Source organism: Gadus macrocephalus, chromosome 16 (genome assembly GCF_031168955.1).
Source record: "Gadus macrocephalus chromosome 16, ASM3116895v1".
Taxonomy (NCBI): domain Eukaryota; kingdom Metazoa; phylum Chordata; class Actinopteri; order Gadiformes; family Gadidae; genus Gadus; species Gadus macrocephalus.
Window position 1 is genome coordinate 3,322,977 of NC_082397.1, and position 23,493 is coordinate 3,346,469.

The window sequence follows — 23,493 nt, forward strand, 5'->3', positions numbered from 1 at the left end:
AGACTGAATGGACGTTCAGCCGGAGCACGTTCTCGGTCGGTCGGCAGGGGGCGCCAGATGACGCTGAAATTCTAAAATAATGTAAAAAAAAAAAAAAAAACAGGAGCACACCTCGAGCCACGCGCAGCTCGGTGGGCACCGCGCGTGGCGTCTGTCCGTCCCGTTTACCGGCGGAGGAGCGCGAGAAACCGCAGAAACCCCCCTCCCTCCCTCCCTCCCTCCTTCCCTCGTGCTGCACTGTTGACACGCTGGTGTCAGTGTTTCCACCGCTCGCGTGCGTGCTGTGCGGTAAATAGTGATTGACTGGTTAGTTGATTGAACAGTGTGCTGTTTCAACCGGTTTTTGGATTTAAATATTCTCATCGATCTACTGGTGCTGTTGTCCAGTGAAGTCCAACCGACTTAATCTCCTCCAGAGACTCCGGAGACGCGGATATCGTCCACCACCGTGATTACCGGGGGGACCATGCCGGGCTCGGTGTCTCTCCCTGCCCGCCAGACCGCTCGGGGTCGCGGGGAAGATGAGCGAAGGACGTCTGCCTGCGGACCGCAGGTAGTTCTGCCGGTCGGGATGATCGATCCGTCAGTTCCGATCCGCAATATCCAGATGAAATTCGCCGTGCTGGACGGCTTGGTTCAGGTCGGACAGGTCAGCGACCGGGACATCGTGGAGACGGTGTTGAATCTTGTAAGGATGTTTTTTGAGTTTTATTTGAAAAGAATGCACAGAATTGGTCTATTCATATTTTTGGTCACAGCATTGTGTGTGTGTGTGTGTGTGTGTGTGTGTGTGTGTGTGTGTGTGTGTGTGTGTGTGTGTGTGTGTGTGTGTGTGTGTGTGTGTGTGTGTGTGTGTGTGTGTGTGTGTCATTTACTGGTATATGTAAGGGAAAGATATAATAACGAACCTTTTAGATTATGAAAAACAAAAAACAACTTTACTAACACAGGGAAAGCAGAAAACGGACCCGAGGGGTGTGGGTTTGTGGGTGTGTGGGGGCCACTTTGTTTAGAGTTCAAATTGCCAGCTATGGTCAGTTTTCATAAGTTGGTGTGTACAGGTAATGCAGTGCGTGTTGCACTGATGAGGGCCCCCTGCTGTGAGCTGAACGAGCTGCCCTTTATGACTACTGCGTGTGTTGCGATTGCGAATAAGATGCTGTTGATCGCAACCTTATCGGAGTAGATCGGTAACATTGTCCATCTCATCAAATGGATAATGGCTAAAATTACGTGGTCATTTACAACGTTATTATTGCCACAGTTATTATTGCCAGCAAGTTGCATTTATTTACAACAGCAGAGTTTCCATCCAGTTTTACTTGGAAATAAATTCTGTCCACTACGGTTGGGCTTCATTCCTGGTCTTTCTGTATGTTTGACAAATGTAGAAGAGATATGATATCCAGAATGACTTCCAATGATTTGGTTATTGTGTTTTCTTGGGGCCAGAAGATCTTAGAGATGTCTAAAGTAAGACAACATTAAGTTAAATGTAAACATATGCACAGCGCTTTAAACCCATTTAGCTTTTGGTTCTGATAATCCTAAAACAGCGGTTCCCAACCTGTGGGTCAGGACCCTAATCGGGCTGGCCTGATATGCATGGGGTCACAGGGTCTTGCCGATTTAAATGCTATGAGCCTTTTTGGCGGCCATTTTGTTTCCGCCTTGTTTTTAAACACCAGCTGGGAGGGGGAACTGGATGCGTGGTAACAGATTCAGTTCCCAAACCCAGTTAGCGCTAAGAACCAAGGCGGTAACAAGTTGGCCGCTGGGTCAATAGTGTCAATACTTGATGATGCAACAAAACAAATTTGATTGAAAGGCTCGGGTTATAATAGTCAGACCTCAAAATGGGGTTACTGGCCAAAACAGTTTGGGAGCCGCAGAAGTAAGACAAGGTAAAACCTCAAGCTCCACCTCTTGTGAATAATTACCACCACTGTTGTGTTCTGCGGTGTCTCCCAAAGCAGCACAACATGATTTACCTTCGCCGCCGATGTCATTTTATTTTTAAACCTTTCTTACCAAGCCATGGGCTTTTGTTTGCGTTTCTCAATTGGAGCTTGAGAGGGTTTTTGTTCATCAGCGTTTGTCTTCTAAGCAAGGGCACTTTGTCTTATACATTTCTCCACATATTGGGATAGCACATTGTCAAGTGCTGTTCTCAGTCCCTGAAATCTCAATAGCGAATTAAAAAGTGTTTATTTGTTCTAGGTTTGGGGTGTGTGGTGGTGGATATACTCTCGTGGTACCCCCTAAGCAGCCGTGTAAACAGCTGCAGAAACTACTAAACTAACAGTTTAGTACCAGAGCCTGGAGGTTCTACTATGTGCTGTTCTTTATGTTATTATCGTGCATAACTCTAAAGGAGCACCAAACCCTAACAGATTGGTTTGCATTCGATGACTCTCTCCAGGTTAAGCACGTGCTACTGCATGAATTACCTCTGATTGGCTGATGGGGTTACCCGGTCACCTGCTTATTAAGCGTTAATGCAACACTTATTTGAAAGTTAATTGACAGGATGTTTACAGGTGAGCCGAGAGCCCATTAGTCCCAGAAAAAAAAAAAAAAAAGTGGTGGGAGGGAGAGGGGTCAATTTTAACATGCATTACATTTTCCTACAGACCTGCTTGAAATACACTAGACTTATTTTGATATAAGAAGCACATTTATGAGCATTATTTAATCATACAATTGAGTTACGTTCACCACTTATAAGGACAACACTCGAAAGTACCCCTTGGTGGGTATAATTTTAACAGTATTTGGGGGGGCAATTGTAAGTCCAAAAATAAGTCAGGCTGCATGTAAAATAAAAAACCTAAAAGTTATTCCATCACTCCTGTAGTATCTCTTAATGCTACTAAAATGTTTTAACATTTTTGAAGACATTGGAACTATTCTAGTGGTAACGAGATTGGTACTATTTTAATTCGATTCTTTGTATTAAAAGTATATTTTACACAAACAAACTGATCAGCTGATGAGTCAACAGACTCTAAAATCTTCAATGAAGTGGTATACCGAATATACTGAATAATACATTGACATCATGTGGAGGCATAATATTCAATGCATTTTTCTATAGATTTAAAAGCAATACATTGTGTTTATTTTAGATAAAATGTTAAAACATCTAGCAGAAAAGATGGCCCCACATAGGCCATAGATCTTGCAGCCATCATCAAATCTCGTAGGGAGGGACGTGGATCATGGAGTTGGCCTAGCCACGAAGCCCCTAAACCGAAGCTGCTCCTTGATCTCATGTATTTGGAGTCACATTAAGTGACGTTGGATTAGAGTATTGTTGTAAATTACTTAATAGTTAAAAGTCGTAGCTGGTTAATTAATCTCTCTGGCTTTACCTATGGTTGTAGATATCTCAAGCAGGCTCCAAAATTACTTCTTGATTTTTTCTTTTTACCTGCCAAAGATGAGAAAACTTCCGGCCAAGCAATCTTTTACATATTTAAAAGATTGTATGCATTGTTTTTTACTTGCCAAATGATCTTATCTTCTGCCATTGGCTGGTGGGCCATGTTTATTTAAGACCATTATCTCCAGGTATCCGACCACTTTTCCCACCATGATTAATTTTGGGAGTGTTTTAGGTCTAACAATCCCAATCCTTGCCAACAGGCAGGCTTTGCATGGCAGAGGAACCCAAAATAAAAAGACTGATCGTGATTCCCCAACCATCTGGATATCATTTCTGCAGTTCGTCAGCGCTAAAAACAAGGCTATTGCCTCTGCTAGTTTGCGAGTTTTCATAGTCCTTACTTTTGGTATACTCCTATATACTGTGAGTTTTATTTAAGCCTGCCATTTTTTGAGAGCTAGGTTCTTTTTAATATTGTTTATATCGATATGACTTAAGCTAGATATTGTTCGGGGTGTTTAATGTTGTGATATTGCTTAATAGTTGGTTTTTCCTTGGCTTTTCCATTAACAAATATTTGAAATGTTCACATTATCAGATCTTGTATTGTATTTTTTGTGGCAGAGGGAAAATCCATAGTGATGGCTCCTTTCGGCATTTCATTTGAATTTAAACTGTTAAAATAACTCCTCTTTTATTGAAGACCATTTTGCTGTTAATTCTGTTTTTTCAAGTCTATGCAAATCACAGTACCACCTGTAATGATGGTGATTGAAAGTCTTGACATAGACTGCCATTTTGAAGCAGAACAACAAATAATCAGCAATCAGCATTTGCTAATTATCAGCATTTTTTTGTGAATTATTAATGTCGCCAAAGCATGCATACATGTCCATCCTTGATTATATTATTATATATTATATATGTATGAGCTGAAAATAGCAGATTTTTCAGTGCAATTTCTTAAGAGTGCCTGGATTCCTTGTGTCACCTTTAAAAATGAGAAGTTATATTTTGGCTCATGACTGATGTGTAAATATTGTCACGTTGAATTGCTGCATCACGCAGCGCATCATTTGACAAATCGAACCTTCTGTTGGTCGTTGTTTGGCTTCAGACAGGTTTGAGGGATGGCAGTGATAGCCTCCCAGGGTGTCGTCGTCTGCCACCACGACATGCAAATAACTCAGCACAGGAGACATCACAGCAGTGACCGTGTCTCTTCACACACAGACTCATATTTACCAGCTTTCTCATGGTATTTATGTGGCACCACAAAGGAATGTAAGATTGTTGTAAAAGGTCGCTGACCTTTCTCAAAGTGGGGTGGGGTTTGCGTCGACCAATCATAATAATACTCTGTCGAGGGTCTAAAGAAATGTATACAGATGAGTGCTTGTTTGGCCAGAGGACTTACACAGCGGGTGTTTGGCAAACACAATTATGACCGGTTTCTGTGCGGTGCCTTCATTGAGCTACCTAGTATAATATGTGACAAGTGTGAAGTTTGTCACAAATAACCCAGTAAATGGTACTGCATGTATTTTTTGGAAAGTAAAAGTAGAGTCATGGTTTTGCTCCACCCTGTTCTCAATCTGTTGATTCCTCTAATTTATTTACTCTCTGGGATCGTGGAATAAACAAAATAACACGGAGGACATTTACTTTCTTACCCCCCAGGGAGTTACACCTCTGTAACTCCCAACTCATTTTGCAGGAAACAACATCAAAGAAGTCCAATCCAATGGCTTGTTTAGAACATTATGAGTTGAATCAAGTGCCGATAATTATATGGAAAGCTGAAGAACTTGAACATATTCCTGCAGTTTAAAGGTTCTCCTTTAATGTCGAACTAACAAGGTTCCCCATGGAGAAGCGTCAAGTCAAGACTATTCCGGCTGCTTCTCCGAGAAGTTCTCTGTTCTTCAGACAAACCATCTCAAATGGTTTGCTGTAGTCACTCCTTTTCCAATGTCACTTCATCTTTCTCACATTTTGTTTCTACAAGTGTTCTCAGGAAATTGATTAAAGACCTGTCATGTCATGTCACAATGGTAAAAAACAACCCCTCCTAACTTTAGACCTTAAAACACAAAAAGATAAACAAAACCTCAAATGTCGACAAAACCTTTAAAACTAATGTATTAGAAAGTTACATTTGTAGGAAAAATAGAGGGAATCCTGTAGACGGATGGTTTTCTAATAGAAACCTTTCCATCTACAAATATATCTCCCCCTCAGCTTACCTCAGCTCTGTCAACAAACCATCCATATAGTTGGGTGATTAATAATTGATCAATAACATGAACGGGTGAGCGACCTGCTAGTCTCCATGCGCCCCCCTGGCCGCCTTTCATTCATATTGAATGCCTTTTGATTTCCCAGACAAAACCCTCTTCCAACTTGACACCCGGCCATCCCTCGTCTTAGAATACAAACAACCAGCCTAGGATTTTTCATTAGCTTACCGCTGCTCGGACAAAGCCTCTTTCATTGTGTACAGAGAATTGTTTCCAAATCCGCGTCGGTGTGCGGATAAAATACTGAAATGCCGCCGCCTCCAGTTAATTTCTGCGCTCCTCCAGTTGGGCCTCTACAGGCGTTTGTTCTGATCGCTGACTGATAATCCGACGGCGTTACATAAAGCCGAAATGGGATCCTGTGGTGGTTGTTGTTGTTTGCTTTGTAACGTGGGATTGTTTTTAGAAAGTAATTCCAGCGGGATTTTCAGGGGCCCAGAGGGCATCCTGCAATGTATTTTTCCCGTCCCAGATCAAGGCCTGGGTACACCTACACCTCGCTGCGCGCTGTGTTCGTGGTTTTTTTTGGCAGCCATGAGTCATTTATCTTGCACCATGTCGTGCAGGGCTCTAGCTCTTCCATCGATGGTGTTCCTTCAAAGGGAAAGTTAGTTTTCGTATTGTTGGTAAGATTCAGGGGAACATCAAATGCTGAGCAGTGATATAACTGCAATTTCCACCTGCGCATACATTTATTTGGCACTGGATCAATTTATTTGGCACTGTTGGTAGCCAAAACATAGAAAGTGAAAGACGTTTAAAGTGCTTCCTACTACCTTCAGACTTGTGAGTTTGACTTCATAAGGGCAGAGGATAAACTCCTTAACATGCAAATGTCTGCCGTCGGCTTCTGGCTTCTGTGGGTTCAATCAGACGCCAACACTGATGCATTATGGGAATATACCCAAGAGGAACTTCAATGATTAATTTCCTTTGGTAGGTGTCCCTCTGTCTGTCTGTCTGTCTGTCTGTCTGTCCCTCTGTCCCTCTGTCCCTCTGTCCCTCTGTCCCTGATGGCCTGACTGGCCAACTGCTGTCTGGTTTTTGATAGTCTTGTGGCAAGGGTGTTTTTCCTACCAGCCAAAAGGTTCTTGGTTTGATCCCTCAACGTCTTACCTCAAGGCCTCCTGGAGCAGCGGAAAGTGGTCCTGACCTTTAATGTTGTTGCCATGGTTTTCTCAAGGGGCTTTCGTCCACCATCTCAGTCTTAACCCTGATATTTTATCTAGGTCGAAGCTTGGTACAAAGATAAATCTCGGGTCTGGTTTCCGTCTAGACAACGTCCTCACGGTAAATTACCAGCGCTAAACCTCCACGCTCTGACTGATTGCTGGATGAAACTAGGCAACATCAGCCCGGAGTCTTTCCCAGAGACACTGCAGTGTTGTGTACAGAGATGGGTTATGTTGTCCTCCATGATCTCCATGACCTGACATTTAGTCTGTTTTTAACTCAACCTAGTTTCATTCAGAATTGTTTTAATTAGAGCTAGTTTCATTCAAACAGGTCTTAACTAGTAGGCATCGTTTCATTCAAACAGGTCTTAACTAGGCATAGTTATGTCTACTGGTCCTGACCAGGCAAACTTTAAACTGTTCCTACATTCAACTGATCTTAACCATGCCATTAGCCAGCATGCTTAATTCCGTTTACAGTTGTTACCGCTTGTCCGCCGTCTGGTCATCATCAGCCCCCCCTCCAAATCATGGTTAGGGCCCTGATCTTGACTAAAACTGTTGCATTGAAATATGTCTTGACTTGAATGGGTTTTGGTTACACAAGGTGTTTTATGAAAAATCAAAGTACAAAAAAGCAGCACAGGTAGCTCCCACGCTAATCCCGCGTTGAGTTAGCATCATAGCAAGCTATCGAGCCTCAGCCAGGGTGTTATTGTGTTGCCTCTGCCATAAGCTCAGCTCTCTAGAATAAAGGCACTCAGATTTGCGCAAAGGCACACAGAAAAGACAAGTAAACCTACCACTGTTATATTGCAATTTAGAAGACAGGTTCTTCTGTTAAGGGAGTCCGTGTTGTTTTTATTGGGTTGTTAAACCTTGACGGTGTCAACTGGATCAGATACTTCCATTGGTTCTTCCCATTTACTTATTGTTTTTGGGCTTTTGGGACGCTTTAGTCCAAAGCTGCATTGACAGTCATAAAGGAGCAGGTAGGAGTTAGCAGACATTGAGGAACGAACACAGTACCATTTGGTTGGGAGTTTAACACATTAACCAATGCCCTGCACTATGTTGTTTTATTTAAGTTGGGCTTGAAATAAGCTTGGGACGTAACACAATGATCTCATAATAATAATATTCCTGTCTGGTCATAACTCCAGAAATAATATTTACTTGAGTGCAGGCAATTTAAAAACGGGTGTAACCTTGAGTTTTCTAAACCTTGTCACGGTTGTAAAAGTTTATTGTTTTGTGAATTGTCCCTACAAGGTTACTCCACTCTGAATGACTTGGAGGTTGTTAGAGGCTGCGACGACACCCAGAGAAAGGTACTGGGTTTGATTCTCAGTGCCCACAGTCTACCTGTAGGTATTAGTGCGAAAGGGCCCTTACCTCTACCTGCTCCTTAATGACATGTATCTGAGGGGACTATGTTGCTTTGGATAAATTACCGAATGATAAAATATCTATTGTGGTGTGATGAAAAACGACGCAGAGGAGTCCACCCAGAAGGGGCTGGAAAGGTTGTTTGTAGTTGCAATGGCCAATTAGCCTCAAACCAATTGCGTCAGGTTGAGGTAGAGGTAATCTCTAATTGTTTTGTGGTTAGATGTGCTGCCATGTCATTACGCATTGCAGTTTGTGCGACGTGATACAATAAAGAATTCTTTCCAAATCGACAGAATATTAAACTCTCACTATCTCAAATTCTGGGTCTCTCCACATACTATGATATTCAAATAACAACCCTCAAACACAGAGTCTACCCTTTAGTTTCACTTACACATTTCACATACACTTCCCAGTTATATTATACGTAACATTAATAATATATAGTATCATATTAATAATGAATATCATGCTCTGTCCTCTTGGTGCAGGACTTTTGGGCTTTTTGAATCAGCAGCGGCTGTGCTGATTGGTTCAGCCTGTTCTAGCTTCCTGTTCCTCTGTCCAGACCTCTCCTTTTGTTAAAGGTTAATGTAGTCCATCTGCAGCTCCATGTCGGCTGTTTATTTTTTCCCATGATGCCGCGGGGCTACAGCTCTCCATTACCCGCGGACGAGGAACATGTTGGGCGAGGGACATAATGGAGTGGCTTAGAGAGAGAGTTAGGCGTGTGGATTATCATTAATACCCGGAGATCAGCATAATGAGGGAAGACACTGCGTGGGGTTGTGCGTCACGGTGACACCAGTCACCGTGACGCCTGCTTTTTATTTAGATTTAGAGGGTCCCTATTTTACCGCCAGGTGCGATGCAGATTAGTTGTTACAAGCAATTGTAAAGTCGATTTCACCCTTTGGTGACATTCCAAGTGGGGGTGCACACTCGGATGTGTGATGGAGCCTACCAGTGGGTAGAGGTGATTGATAGTGACGGATGGACTTCTTCTTCTTCTGCGAGCGAGTACGGCCCCTGAGGGGAGTGATTTTGTGTTGTGTTGTGTTGCGTCATGCCGAGCGCGCACAAGAGTCACAAACGCATCCGTGTCTTTTTGACGCCACACACTCAGAGTAACGCCTGCCTCATACTCGGGACTCTGCTCCAATGCGATGACCTTCGGGACCTTTGCTACAGAATTGAACAAGGGTTTTGTTGCCATCCGCTATGGTGGTCCGAAGCTTAGAGGAGCTGCACGCGGGGCGGGGGGGGGGGCGGGACGACGACTCTGGAGCCAGCAGAGCCAGCTGGATGTCATAGGCGGCTGGACGCTGGAGTTCCAGAGTTGAGTGTGAGGAAGGATTACGGTGCTGACATTTGGCTGAAGATGATGTGTACAGTATTAGATGAGAGGGAGGGCGAGAGAGGGAAGAAGGGAGAGAGAGAGAGGGAGAGGGAAAGAAAGGGGAAAAGAAAGGGGAAAAGAGCATCAGAGGGAAGGGAGATAGTGAAATGGTGAAGGGGGGGGTCCGTATTGAAGACAGACTTGGAGGATCAGAGAACCGCTCTTGCTTAGTAAGTGTGTGTGTGTGTGTGTGTGTGTGTGTGTGTGTGTGTGTGTGTGTGTGTGTGTGTGTGTGTGTGTGTGTGTGTGTGTGTGTGTGTGTGTGTGTGTGTGTGTGTGTGTGTGTGGGGTGTAGGGTGATGAGAAAGATTTGAGGAGGGGGGGAGATTAGGGGAGGGGAGATCTGCTAAACTTGGAGTGAATGTCTGTTTGACCAAGTGGTGTCGTGTTCCCTGATGTCGTGGGCTGAAGCCCCTAAGCTTCCTACTGATCTCCTCTCCCCTCAGTCTTGTGGCCAGCTGTACTCCACATTTGGTTTCATCTGTTTCTCTATTGAATGGATGGATATCCATCCATCCATCCATCCATTCAATTACACTTTATTGAAAGCCGGGATTTGATTTTTCCTCTTTATCAACAGAGCTTTTTCATTCCAACTGTTCAATCTAAGTCAATCTATAAACAGGCAAAGATGAAATCCATCATCAGACACGCATCAAAATAAATATAATAATACAAAGCTGTTTATTGAACAACCTGAGATGAAAACTGCTTGCAGGAATCCTCCCAGCCATGTGGTCGCTGCAGATAAATAAAACATCCTTCTCCCCATCGTATAACCATATTGTGACAAGGTCATACAAAACCGATTGCATTTTTTATACCGGGACACCTCCCTACATCGCACGGCTTGCATTTCACTATTCAGCGGAATTGTTGACGGTGTGTAAAATATGAGGGTAGAATTTAAATGTCTGTGGGCCGTGGTTTGGAGTTGGTCCCAGGGACACGTGCTAGACCAGCTACCAGATTACCCTCTGGTCTGTCTCTGGTTCAAAGGTTATCAGCTACTGATGACTAGCACTGTGGACAGCTGGTGTCTTAGGGGCCATCCTGCCTGTCTGATGGCTCTGTGATCATGGAGTGGTGTGTGAGTGTGCGTTGAATTGACTCATTGTGTGTTACCTCTATGTTCTCGTTGCATGTCCGATTATCTGTGGCTTCTTTTCTGCAGCAGTGGCCCATTGAAGGAAGAGGACGAGTTGGCAGGGTTTTGATGTGTAGGTCGGATAAGACCTTGTCTTACAAATAAAGAGATCTTCGCACACACTGAAGTTGGATAAGGACTCATCTGCATTCTGTTACATTTACATTTAGGGCATTTAGCAGACGCTTTTATCCAAAGGGACTTGCAGTAAGTACATTTGTCGTAAGAAAGTGAGTTCACTAACGTTATCAATTTAACATCGACCCCAAAACCCTTCGAAGGGATTTGTGCTTCATTGTCTTGTGTTGAGACAACATCGCTGTCTGCATTGAAAATATAGTTTACTTTCCACACATTAACTTGGAAAAGGTTGGACAATTGGTCCGGGATTTGCATTCTCCATTGTGTACAGACTGCCAGTCCATCGAGAGTGGATGTTGCAGAAATGTGTTTGGAGCAGTCCTATTAAATTAGATAATAGCAGCGCGGGACTTTAAGGCCATGTTCCACCCCTCTGTGGTGATAAACAGAAGTTATTCTGGATCGTCCATGCGGCCACTAATAAGTGAACCCAATTAACATATGTTTTATATTATTATCAACAACTTTATAAACCTAAATTAACTGTTCCTTCGGCAGAGCTGGGTGCAATTCCTAGTGTGTACATGGTTTTACTCTGGTTTGGTCACTAGATGAAGTCTGTATACTCACTCTGTATTCTGGACTCTCATCAAATGCTAGAAAAGATACATGGAAATGGTGCGCTGTTTGCCTATGGTAATTGTTTCTTTCCGCATTGCATAAATTAAACCATTAATGAACTAACGCACACTTTCCCGTTTTTTTTATCATTGGCATTGTGTTGAACTTGGCTGAAGAGAGTATTTTAATTTAGTCGCTGTCTCCCCTTTTAGTATGATGTACACACATTACTCTCCCCATCTGTGATGAATATGATGCTTTGTTACACTAGACTACAGTCCCTCCAGAAAAATTCTGCGATGAAATATGCGACATATTTATGCGATGAAATTGCGGGAACTTGCAAAAATTGCGGGAACTTGCGAAAAAACGCAGGAACTTTTATACCGGGACACCTCCCTACATCGCACGGCTTGCATTTCACTATTCAAGCCAACGGGAACCAATTTATGCGGTGAAAGTGCGGCATATTTGAAAAAAATGCGCCCCCCCGCATGAATATGCGTTGAATTATGCGATCGCATTATCGCGTTTTGGGGACTGACTAGAAGCGCTAGAGCCTGGCTTTCAGTCACTGCTTTAACAAGGGAAGTGATGGTGCAGTGGGTAGGGGGATCAACTCCTATTCCAACGTTTCTGGGTTCATTTCCCTATGTCCACCCTCCAACTGAAGGGCATAATTGAGCTGAGAGGCTCCACAATAACCCCTACCTACTCCTTAATGACATGCATCTGAACTCACTAAATTCAACAATCATTGTGGATAATGATAAGAGGAGTTGTGGTAGTTGTAGTTGTATTGTGTGTGTGTGGGGGGGACCGTGTTGTACACTGAAGCGTAAAGATTTTCTGGATCTACATAAAGAGACCTTTAGGAACGGCAGGAGTCCCGATCCGTGTTTATTTCAGGTCTCGATGGGGGTTTTCTGGTCCCGGCTGTTATTCCCATCTGCAGTTTAACTCCAGGAGACGACAAAATCACTTCTGTAGAAGAGACACAGAGGTAGGATTGTTTGAGCGAGATGAAGAGGGGTGTGTGTGTGTGTGTGTGTGTGTGTGTGTGTAATGGGCAGCTTCTGCCAGCCCATTTCGGAAAACCAAAAACCCCTGTTTCAGGTTGAACTCCAGACGTGTGTGCATATTGTGTGTGCGGTAAGCTGTCTGACAACCCATTTCAGAGTATCCAAAATAATGTTAGAGTACAACGTCGTATGTCGTCTACCCCATTCTCCTTAGTTTGATCGTGGACAGAATGAAGACCACCTGGGAGTTTCTAAATACAGCTCACAACCTCGCATACCAATCTGGAGATGTCTGTGAAGAGCCGTGCAGGGGAGTGTGTGATATTACCCACACAACACACCCTTAGAAGAACCTTGTAGCTGTGAGATGATAAAAATGTTTTAGTCCTTGGATGCACCCCGCACACATTGTGTGCAGGGTACACACACACACACACACACACACACACACACACACACACACACACACACACACACACACACACACACACACACACACACACACACACACACACACACACACACACACACACACGTGTGTGTTTTCAGGTGTGTGTACTTGCACAACCGTGCACGTATGTGCCTTTGTTCTTGTGTGTGTATTCTCATGAGCGTAGACCTGCGTGTGTATGTGTATGTGTTCTTGTGTATGTGTGTGTGTGTGTGTGTGTGTGTGTGACTTCAATTATTCAGTGTCTTCCAATTCCCCTCAGCGGGAGCCTGGCAATCTGTAAATGAAGACTAAAGCTGCATTGTGGGAGAATGGATTGTAAAACGCACTGAGGCGTGAATAAAACAATCAGGATAGTGAACTGTGGTTCTGTGAGATTGGCAGGCGCCCGTCAGGGTTAGAGCATCGGGCTCAGACGTGTCCACAGGTAGTAGACTGCAGTCCGGAGTCCATTGGGCTTCCAGGACCCTCTCGGCTTCGAGTCGAAACCAACATAACCAGACTATCGCTGAGCCCGTGCGTGTGGGGGTGCACGTGAGGAACACACACTCCTCCCCGTGTCTGCATCGTTATCTCGGGGCTTGCAGGTCCCCTGCGTTCAGGATGGATGTGGCCTCGTCGCGTGACGCTCAGGCGTGTGTGTGTGTGTGTGTGTGTGTGTGTGTGTGTGTGTGTGTGTGTGTGCGTGTGGAGGCAGATGGAAGCTGTGTGTAAACATGCCATCACGGAAGAATGGGAGCTGACAGATCTATATGTGGCTTGGAGGACCGAGTGTGTACATGCAAGACACTCCCCCTGTCCTATTCCAGGGCACACTTTCCCCCCCCCTCCTTGGAATGGCTAGGCTTGTGGAAAGACGAATAGGATTTTTGGTCTATTTCCTTTCATGGAGCTAATCATTTTGTGTAAACGTTTGTCTGTGTAGGGAGTGTTGGTTTTATGTCGTGTTAGGCTTTGGATGAAATGCATGGGAGTGAGTGTGTTTTTTTTTTAGAGAAACCAGAAGGGTTAGGCACAGGGCATTGAGATATCACTGTTGTGTTATTCCCTCGGCCTCAACACTGAGATCTGTTAAATCTGGCTTTCCAACATTTTTCCAGGCTGTTTGTTTGTGATTGTGTGCCGTGTGTGTACATAGTCGTGTTTGTATGTGTGCGTTTTGTGCGATGGGTGTGGGTTCAGCCAGTACGATCCCTTATCCGTTAGATCTGTTCTTCTATATAACAGAAAAACGCTGAGCGTAGGATACTAACTCTTCTATCAGGAAATTATTGTAAGAGAGGTTGGTGTTGGTGAGAGAGGCTGTTGGGGGAGAGAGAGGCTGTTGGGGGAGAGAGAGGCTGGTGGGAGGGAGAGAGAGGCTGGTGTTGGTGAGAGAGGCTGGTGTGGGAGGGAGAGGCTGGTGTGGGAGGGAGAGAGGCTGGTGTGGGAGGGAGAGAGGCTGGTGTTGGTGAGAGAGGCTGGTGTGGGAGAGAGAGGCTGGTGTGGGAGGGAGAGAGGCTGGTGGGAGAGAGAGAGGCTGGTGTGGGAGAGAGAGAGGCTGTTGGGGGAGAGAGAGGCTGGTGTGGGAGGGAGAGGCTGGTGTGGGGGAGAGAGGCTGGTGGGAGGGAGAGAGGCTGGTGTGGGAGGGAGAGAGGCTGGTGTTGGTGAGAGAGAGGTTGGTGGGAGAGAGAGAGGTTGGTGGGAGAGAGAGAGGCTGGTGTGGGAGGGAGAGAGGCTGGTGTGGGAGGGAGAGAGGCTGGTGGGAGGGAGAGAGGCTGGTGTGGGAGAGAGAGAGGTTGGTGTGGGAGGGAGAGAGGTTGGTGTGGGAGGGAGAGAGGCTGGTGGGAGGGAGAGAGGCTGGTGTGGGAGGGAGAGAGGCTGGTGTTGGTGAGAGAGGCTGGTGTGGGAGGGAGAGAGGCTGGTGTGGGAGGGAGAGAGGCTGGTGTGGGAGGGAGAGAGGTTGGTGTGGGAGGGAGAGAGGCTGGTGTGGGAGGGAGAGAGGTTGGTGTGGGAGGGAGAGAGGCTGGTGTGGGAGGGAGAGAGGCTGGTGTGGGAGGGAGAGAGGCTGGTGTGGGAGGGAGAGAGGTTGGTGTGGGAGGGAGAGAGGTTGGTGTGGGAGGGAGAGAGGCTGTTGGGGGAGAGAGAGGCTGGTGTGGGAGGGAGAGAGGCTGGTGTGGGAGGGAGAGAGGCTGGTGTGGGAGGGAGAGAGGCTGGTGTGGGAGGGAGAGAGGCTGGTGGGAGGGAGAGAGAGAGGCTGGTGGGAGAGAGAGAGGTTGGTGTGGGAGGGAGAGAGGCTGGTGGGAGAGAGAGAGGTTGGTGGGAGAGAGAGAGGCTGGTGTTGGTGAGAGAGGCTGGTGTGGGAGGGAGAGAGGCTGGTGTGGGAGGGAGAGAGGCTGGTGTGGGAGGGAGAGAGGCTGGTGTGGGAGGGAGAGAGGCTGGTGTGGGAGGGAGAGAGGCTGGTGTTGGTGAGAGGCTGGTGTGGGAGGGAGAGAGGCTGGTGTGGGAGGGAGAGAGGCTGGTGTGGGAGAGAGAGAGAGGTTGGTGGGAGAGAGAGAGGTTGGTGGGAGAGAGAGAGGCTGTTGGGGGAGAGAGAGGTTGGTGTGGGAGGGAGAGAGGTTGGTGGGAGAGAGAGAGGTTGGTGGGAGGGAGAGAGGTTGGTGGGGGAGAGAGAGGTTGGCGTGAGGGCTATTGGTGCGAGAGAGATTGTAGAAAGAGAGAGATTGCTCTGCAAGAGAGAGATTGGAGTAGGAGTGTGTCGTGGGGAGTGAGATAGGAGTGCAATGTTGGAGTGAGTGAGAGGAGTTTCTAGTGAGGAGTGAAATAGGAGTATAACGTTTGACTGAGAAAGAGGTGAGGCCGGGCTGATAGATTGACTGCTGGGACGCAGAAGTGTCATTAGGGGGTGGTGTCTCTCCCCCCCCCCCCAAGGGTGTTGTGGGCAGGGGGAGGAGGGATTGCAGTAGAAGCTGCAGGCTGCATGCTCATAGCCTGTGACCTGCATACTGATGTGCTGTTAACCCAGAGGAGCTCCTCCTCCTCCTCCTCCTCCTTCTCCGCACCGTCCGAGAGGAGCCACTCTCACGATCCATAGAGGACTGAGTAAAGAGCACTTAGGAAATGCAGAGGAAAAAAGGACTATCTCTCTTTCTCTCTCCCTTTGCAAAGGTCTTCCCTCACTTTCTCTTCTTCTGCCTTTCAAACACTCCTCCTCCTCCTCCTCTGAGCAGCTGCATTGCAGTACACTTCGAGGTGTTACTTGGCATTAGCAGTTCCTTAAGTCCCTCTTTCCTCTTCTGTCTCTCCACTCATCCTCGCCTGCTCATCTCTACACATTCTCTCTCATCCAGTCCACTCCCCTACTCCTCATTGTTTCTCCTCTCTCCTCCCCTTTTCCTCTCCTGCCCTCTCCCTCTTCCCTAACTTTATATGCTGCTGTAATTTAATTATTACCCATTATTTGTTCCTATCAACTCCCTCTCGTCTTTTCTCTGCTCCTGGTTCTTCCTCTTCTTTTTGCCTCTATTTTCCCTTTCCCTATCTCTCCTCTTCCCTGCCTCCTGGCTCTCTCCTCCTCTCTTCCCCACTCTCTCCTCCTCTCCTCCCCACTCTCTCTCTCCTCCTCTCCTCCCCACTCTCTCTCCTCCTCTCCTCCCCACTCTCTCTCCTCCTCTCCTCCCCACTCTCTCTCCTCCCCACTCTCTCTCCTCCTCTCCTCCCCACTCTCTCTCCTCCCCACTCTCTCTCCTCCCCACTCTCTCTCCTCCCCACTCTCTCTCCTCCTCTCCTCCCCACTCTCTCTCCTCCTCTCCTCCCCACTCTCTCTCCTCCTCTCCTCTCCACTCTCTCTCCTCCTCTCCTCCCCACTCTCTCCTCCTCTCCTCCCCACTCTCTCCTCCTCTCCTCCCCACTCTCCTTCCTCCTCTCCTCCCCACTCTCTCTCCTCCTCTCCTCTCCACTCTCTCTCCTCCTCTCCTCCCCACTCTCTCTCCTCCTCTCCTCCCCACTCTCTCTCCTCCCCACTCCCCACTCCCTCTCCTCTCCTCTCCTCTCCTCTCTTGGCAGGCCATTCCTAGATCAATGTGTTCTCACTTCACCGGATTAAAAGCGGACCGTGAATTCTCCTCAACGTTGACAAATGCAGGCCCTTTTGGTTTCTCTAAGACTTTATTACCGTTTGATTACAGTGTCAACATCCCAACTCCCACACTTCGTCTCCTTTCTGCACACCCCCGCCTCTGAGTCATGACCTCAATCTCCACAAAAGGCGGGGCAAAGGAAACAAACTCAGGAGTAAATTACTATTTTCTTTAAATTAATCTTACAGACCCTCTAACCTAAAGCGATTTATAGCATTTTCTTTTCTCTAACAGTCATCAAGGAGCAGAGCGCCGTCAGAGATCCTCTTTTTTCGGGGACGCCCACACGTAGCGGTCGGTATGGAGCGGGCAAACACATTATGATAAGACGAAGCGTGGTCGTCTCCGCACGCTCCGGTGTAGAGAAACATCGCAAAGCGTCGACTTGATTCCAATCGTCGGCGCCTCAAGGTCAGCGAGGTTAACGCAACTAACCGCGTCTAACTGTGTGTCTAATGAGCTCCATTAACAGGGAGTCACCGATCCTTGACAACCGAGGAGACGAGCGAGGGAGTGATTGTTTCATTCATACTTTTCCTCTTCATGGCTGTATATATATTTTGATGCATCGACGCCATGCTGCGGTGCACTGGGGGGGGACGGCGTTTAACCGTGTGTTCGTTCAGAGCGAGGGTTTCGGGGTCTTTTGAGAGATCCGAGCGCGGCGGCGGCGGCTAGGCGTCGGCGTTCGTGTTCAGAAGATGGATGTTGACATTAGCCTCTCAACCGACCGATGATCAGACTCATTTCTCGCACGCAAACAACCTCTTTCATTGGTTCGTCTCTCTCTCTCTCTCTCTCTCTCTGTATGGCTGCCATGGTAACGAAACACGACTCCGTTGCAGAACTGGTTTAACGTATTCATTTACTCTCTATTTACCCTCACCTTTATTGCCCGCATTTCCAGAGAGAGCAGGACTGGGGAATTTACACAGGAGGGGGCAAAGAGCAACTTCTCCTGGGTATTAAATACATTGAATCAAAGAGCAGTGTATTCTGGGTAAAATGTACAGGGGAGGAAAGGGCAATGTCTCTTTGGTATTATGCACATTATGTCCAAAAAAGATGTGTATTCTCTGTAATGGGGGGGGGGGGGGGGGGGGGGGGGGGGGGGGGGGGGGGGAGAACAATGCATTCCGTGTAATATGTTTGGTTATAGGTTTAGATTTGTGACTTTGATCCTGCTGTCCTCTTGTCTGTCAGGGAAGGAGAGCGGGGGCGTAATATAAAGTGGTTCACATGACAGCACTTTGCCTCCCCTTCTCTCCGTCCTTATTGTCAGCCAAAGTGCTTTTAAAACTACACCTCGGTTACACAGCCCGACAACAAGGGCCTGTATTTTTGTGTCCGGGGGAACATTCCTGAACATTTCCGGGCCGTATCGAAAACATTCCGTGAGTCGTGACCTACCGGAACGACCGCGCCGGAGTTGTTAGTTGTTTGTTTTGAAGCCGTCCAGAGTAGCGCTGTCCATGGTGCTGAAATCGACCAGTTTGCATTGCGTCTGAGTGGAAGCAATGGTGATCTCACAGTCCACCCAGGCATCCATCCATCCATCCATCCTTCTAGCGTGATAGTATCAGGCTGGTAACATGATAGCTTTAGGGTCCTGCCCCCCACTGTTCATGGAGTGTTTTGTTTATCAGCCGTCAGTTTACAGACTTCCCGTCTTTGGGGGAGAGCTACTTTAGTTGGCCGTTGATTATAATTTCTATTTGTTTTTCTCTCCTCTGCGACACATCATTCGCTATGTAAATTACTCTGTATGTAAATTTCCTCATTAACAGGCTTCAGTTTTCCCTCCTGTCGGCTGCTGTGTAGGAGATGAATTAGTACATATATAGAGTCCATTACACGGACCAACGCAATTACCTTGCATAACACCTAAAGAGATTTAGGCTTTAAATGGTTTCGATATTTCACCCAAACCAAGTGGGAAGGGTCATTTAATTACGTCTGGGATTCAGGTTATTACCGCCAATCAATGAGTACAAATATTAACAACAGTTAAATGCTGGAAAAATTACTTCACTTGCAGTCCCACACTACACACTCTGTTCTGACATTATTTTTTTTCATCTTAAAAATAAAAGCTTATGAAGTAAATATGCCCAATTAAATTATTCTTAAAGTGTGTTTGAAGCCCATGTTTCAGCTCAAATTCCACCACTATGAAAAAAATACAGTTGTGCGTGTTATCTCCATGTTCACGACCCATGCAAAATTTGTGACACTTTATCAGTTCCGTTGTTGTGTATGAGATGCGCCTCCACACATTGCGGCGTTTTACCATAAGTATCAGAAAAGCTTAACGCTCTCTAGGACATAGCCATCGACATCCAATGCTGCACAGACAGCTTCACACATCAACACACTCTCTGACGGCATACTGATTGTCCAAGAAGCCGAACACTTTCTCGGACACGGCCGTGCACATCAACCGCTGCCCAGACGGAGCAGATGCACACATCCCCGCACACTTCGCAGACGGTGTCCCTTGGTTGTGACTTTAAGGGGCTTTTTCAAGGCACTTTGACGTTACGAAAAATAACACAGCCGGCTTTCAGAGTAGGGGGAACGCTCACCAAATGGTTGGCAGAGACTTGCAAAAACATACGATTTAAATGTATATCAGATGGTATTGATCAATCGCTTTCACTAAATGAAATCTAAAAATATGATAAAGATACAAAAAAAGGATTGTAACAAATAGACAAAGCGATAAACAGCATGATATACTAGCTGCTGCTAGCTCCTTCTAGCTATACAATCCTATCAAGAGTAATTAACATTCAGGCGGTGATCTTCACATTACATTCCATCTGTTTTGAGTCTCTTTTTTTTCTCTTTAGTGAAATGATTGTCTCTGCTCTTCTGGTTTCTGTGGGGATGTCTGAGGCAAGAGGTGATGGCACCGGTCTTCAAGACGAACAAAACGGAATTATGTTAAAAGTGGAATCAAAATGAAAGAGAGAGAGAGAGAGAGAGAGAGTGTGACAGAGATAGAGGGATGGGGAGAGAGAGAAAGTGAAAGACCATTTTTTGTGTCCTCCGTCTTTACCTCCACAAGTGCTGTTGAAAAACGTCCTTTTCTTTTGACTATGTAGTGTTTTTTCCATCCAATGCTTTTATCCAAATCGAGATCAGTGAATTCAGGAACATATCATTAAGCGGCAGATAGGGGTGAAGCTGCTTCCCCATTGGGAACAATAAAGTACGTCTCATTTCTGGCTCAAGTACATGTACAAGTGAGGGGAACAAATCCCCAGAGTCTTTGTGTCTGCGAGTCGAAGTCCCTAGCTGCTACACTATCATACCTGCCTCTCTACCTCTCTCCCTGTCTTGCTCTTTCGTTCAACCCACTGTGCTCTTCATCCCTCCATCTCTTTCCCACCATCTCGATCTCTTCACTGGGTCTCTCCCTAACTCTCATTCCCTCCTGAGTTTCCTCCTTCTCTCCCTCCCTCCCTCACTCCCTCCCTCCCTCCCTCCCTCCTTCCCTCCCTCTATCGAACAATCCCTCCTCCCCTCAATCCCTCCCCCTTTCCCCCCTGCCCTGCTTCCTTCACTCCCTCCTTCATCTTTCCCTCTATCCCAACCTCCTCCCCTCACTTCTTTCCTCCATCCCTCCCTCTTGTCATTCCTCTCTCTGTCTCTCAGCCTTCTGTCACAAATTGAGTTTCCCATCTCGAGAGGTTGTGTTTAATCAAGCGCGTTGATACTTAACTCACACGTGTTTGATTTAACAAAAGCACTCATACCTCGTGAAATACCAACATAGGTTGTACAGCAGCTCTTCACTCTCAAGCACCTCCTGCTCTGTTCAGGGCTTTTGTACTTTGAATGTTGTTTTACGTTTTCAATTTGTTCTTTTGTTCTTTCCGTAGCTTTTTCTGTTTCCTGCGTTCTTGATGTATATCACTCCATGTTCTTCCTGACTTTCTGCCTGCTTGTTTCCCTGTCTGTCTGTCTGTCTGTCTGTCTGTCTGTCTGTCTGTCTGTCTGTCTGTCTGTGTCTGTCTGTCTGTCTGTCTGTCTGTCTGTCTGTCTGTCTGTCTGTCTGTTTACTCTACTCACTCACTCACTCACTCACTCACTCACTCACTCACTCACTCACTCACTCTCTAGAGTGTCTTTGAAATGTCTGTTCCCTCAAATCCAACTTCACAAATGAATAAACTCAGCCCCACGGCGGTAACCCATGGGCAACACAGGATGCTGTTTTAATGATAAACATCTGAGCTGCTAATAACCCCACCTCCCCCACCCCTCCCCCACCTCCCCCTCCCCTCCCCCACCTCCCCCTCCTCCCCCACCTCCCCCTCCTCCCCCTCCCCCTCCCCCACCTCCCCCTCCTCCCCCTCCCCTCCATAACCAGGCAATCTACTCGTTCTGTTCGTCCATCTGTTGGACACACACTCACACGCACACAGACGCAAACACACACACACACACACACACACACAGACACACACACACACACACACACACACACACACACAGACGCAAACACACACACACAAACACACAGACGCAAACACACACACACAAACACACAGACGCACACACCACACACAAACACACACACACACACACACACACACACAGACGCACACACACACACACACACACACAGACAGACGCAAACACACACACACACACACACACACACACACACACACACACACACACACACACACACACACACACACACACACACACACACACACACACACACACACAGACGCAAACACACACACACACACACACACACACACTTTCTACGTCTTTATTTAGAATACAAATTTGCCTTGATTGGGTTTTAATAAGGAGCTGGTCTCCAGCTAATCTCCAACTAACAGTCTGCTTAGTGATATTGAGATTGTACAAGAGTCAATTTTATTTTTTACTTAGATACCTCCCTACGCTCTGCAGTCAACAGAATACCTTTGTTTCACCTTGGCTTATGGAACACAACATAATGTATAACAATCTCTGAATACATTTTGTTACAGACTAAACAGACTTTGCAGTAATGTGATATTATATTCACAAGTATGTTTTATTCAGCGTATAGTCCATGCAAATAAGACTTGTTGTCTTTTGTTACCCGAGGATGAGCCCTTGGTATCGACATGAGGAGCAGGTCATCTGCCCGGCAGCTCATAATGGGCTACGGCAGCATAGAAAGGACAAACAGCTCTAGAGATTATGCCTTTTTAAAGTGTATGTGAACCCCCCCTTTTCAGCTTGAATTCGAACCCTATGTGACTTACTTTGTGATATTTTTTTCGCACCGTTGTGCATCCCACACACCATGTGGGAAGATTATCTCTCTCTTGGACGTGGATGTCCAAAATTGGCCGATGCCCCTGCCAGAGCTCCACATCCACACATAAACACCATGAAGCCTAACGCTTTCTCGAACGCGGGCATCAAATCAGCAGCTACACACACACGCACGCACGCAGGCACGCACGTGCACACAAGCCCACAGGCACAAACACACACTTTTCTTTTTAAATACAATTTTGAAACTAACTTTTTTTTCAAAGTTGGGGAATGTAATAATAGTATTATCATTTCTGAGGACAAACAATCCCATCAACATCTAACCAGCATTTGAAAGCTGTCTCTATATTTATTTATTAATCATTGAACCAACTGCCAAAAGATTTTAGAGATGACTTCACACTTCGGACAGCTTCAGTAAGGAAACACACCTCACAGCAGCCTTTGCACCTCAACACTTCTGTTGTTGTGGGGTGAAAAGAGCAGCAGTGGTTTGAGTTTAGAACTGGGAAGTGATATCCCAGCACGTTTTCTCTTCTTCCTTAAGGTCAGTGCAAGGTTGAAAGATTGTTTGTGGGAACTCTCTACCAGCTGACAGACTCCATTACGCAGTTACACAAAAGAACGCACAAAATCATTTATTTACAGATGTTCAGCCCAGCCCAGCATTCTCTCATTCATTTTTCCTTATGTTCATGATTTGGTTCCTCCTTATGTTTGTTCTCCCTCTTTCCCAGATTGTATCACCCTGCCTGTCCTTTGAGGCAAGAGAGTGTGTGTGGATGTGGCCGTTAAGGTGAACGTTTGTTCTGTTCCTTGGAGCATCACTTTATACCTCTCTATCCCGCTCTCCCACTCAATTTCTCTCTCTTTTTCTGCCTCACTGCAGTTCTTCTTCACTCTTCTCTCCGTGTAGCCCACTGCTTGTTACCTATTTCTCTTTAGAATGCATGCCTCTGTCTCTCTCTGTCTCCGTCTGTCTCGCTCCCTCCTTCCCTGTGTGTGTGTGTGTGTGTGTGTGTGTGTGTGTGTGTGTGTGTGTGTGTGGTGTGTGTGTGTGTGTGTGTGTGTGTGTGTGTGTGTGTGTGTGTGTGTGTGTGTGGTGTG

At 46.3% G+C, this 23,493-nt stretch overlaps 1 protein-coding gene across 1 annotated transcript in view; it reads left to right on the plus strand.

Moving 5' to 3' along the window:
- The first annotated feature begins 88 nt into the window (after positions 1-88).
- The window catches only part of nbeab (neurobeachin b), a 135,104-nt gene continuing 111,699 nt past the window's right edge, over positions 89-23,493 (plus strand). The window contains 1 exon segment of the mRNA XM_060075779.1: positions 89-688. Within this exon segment, the coding sequence (XP_059931762.1) occupies positions 467-688 (222 nt within the window). The 5' untranslated portion in view covers positions 89-466.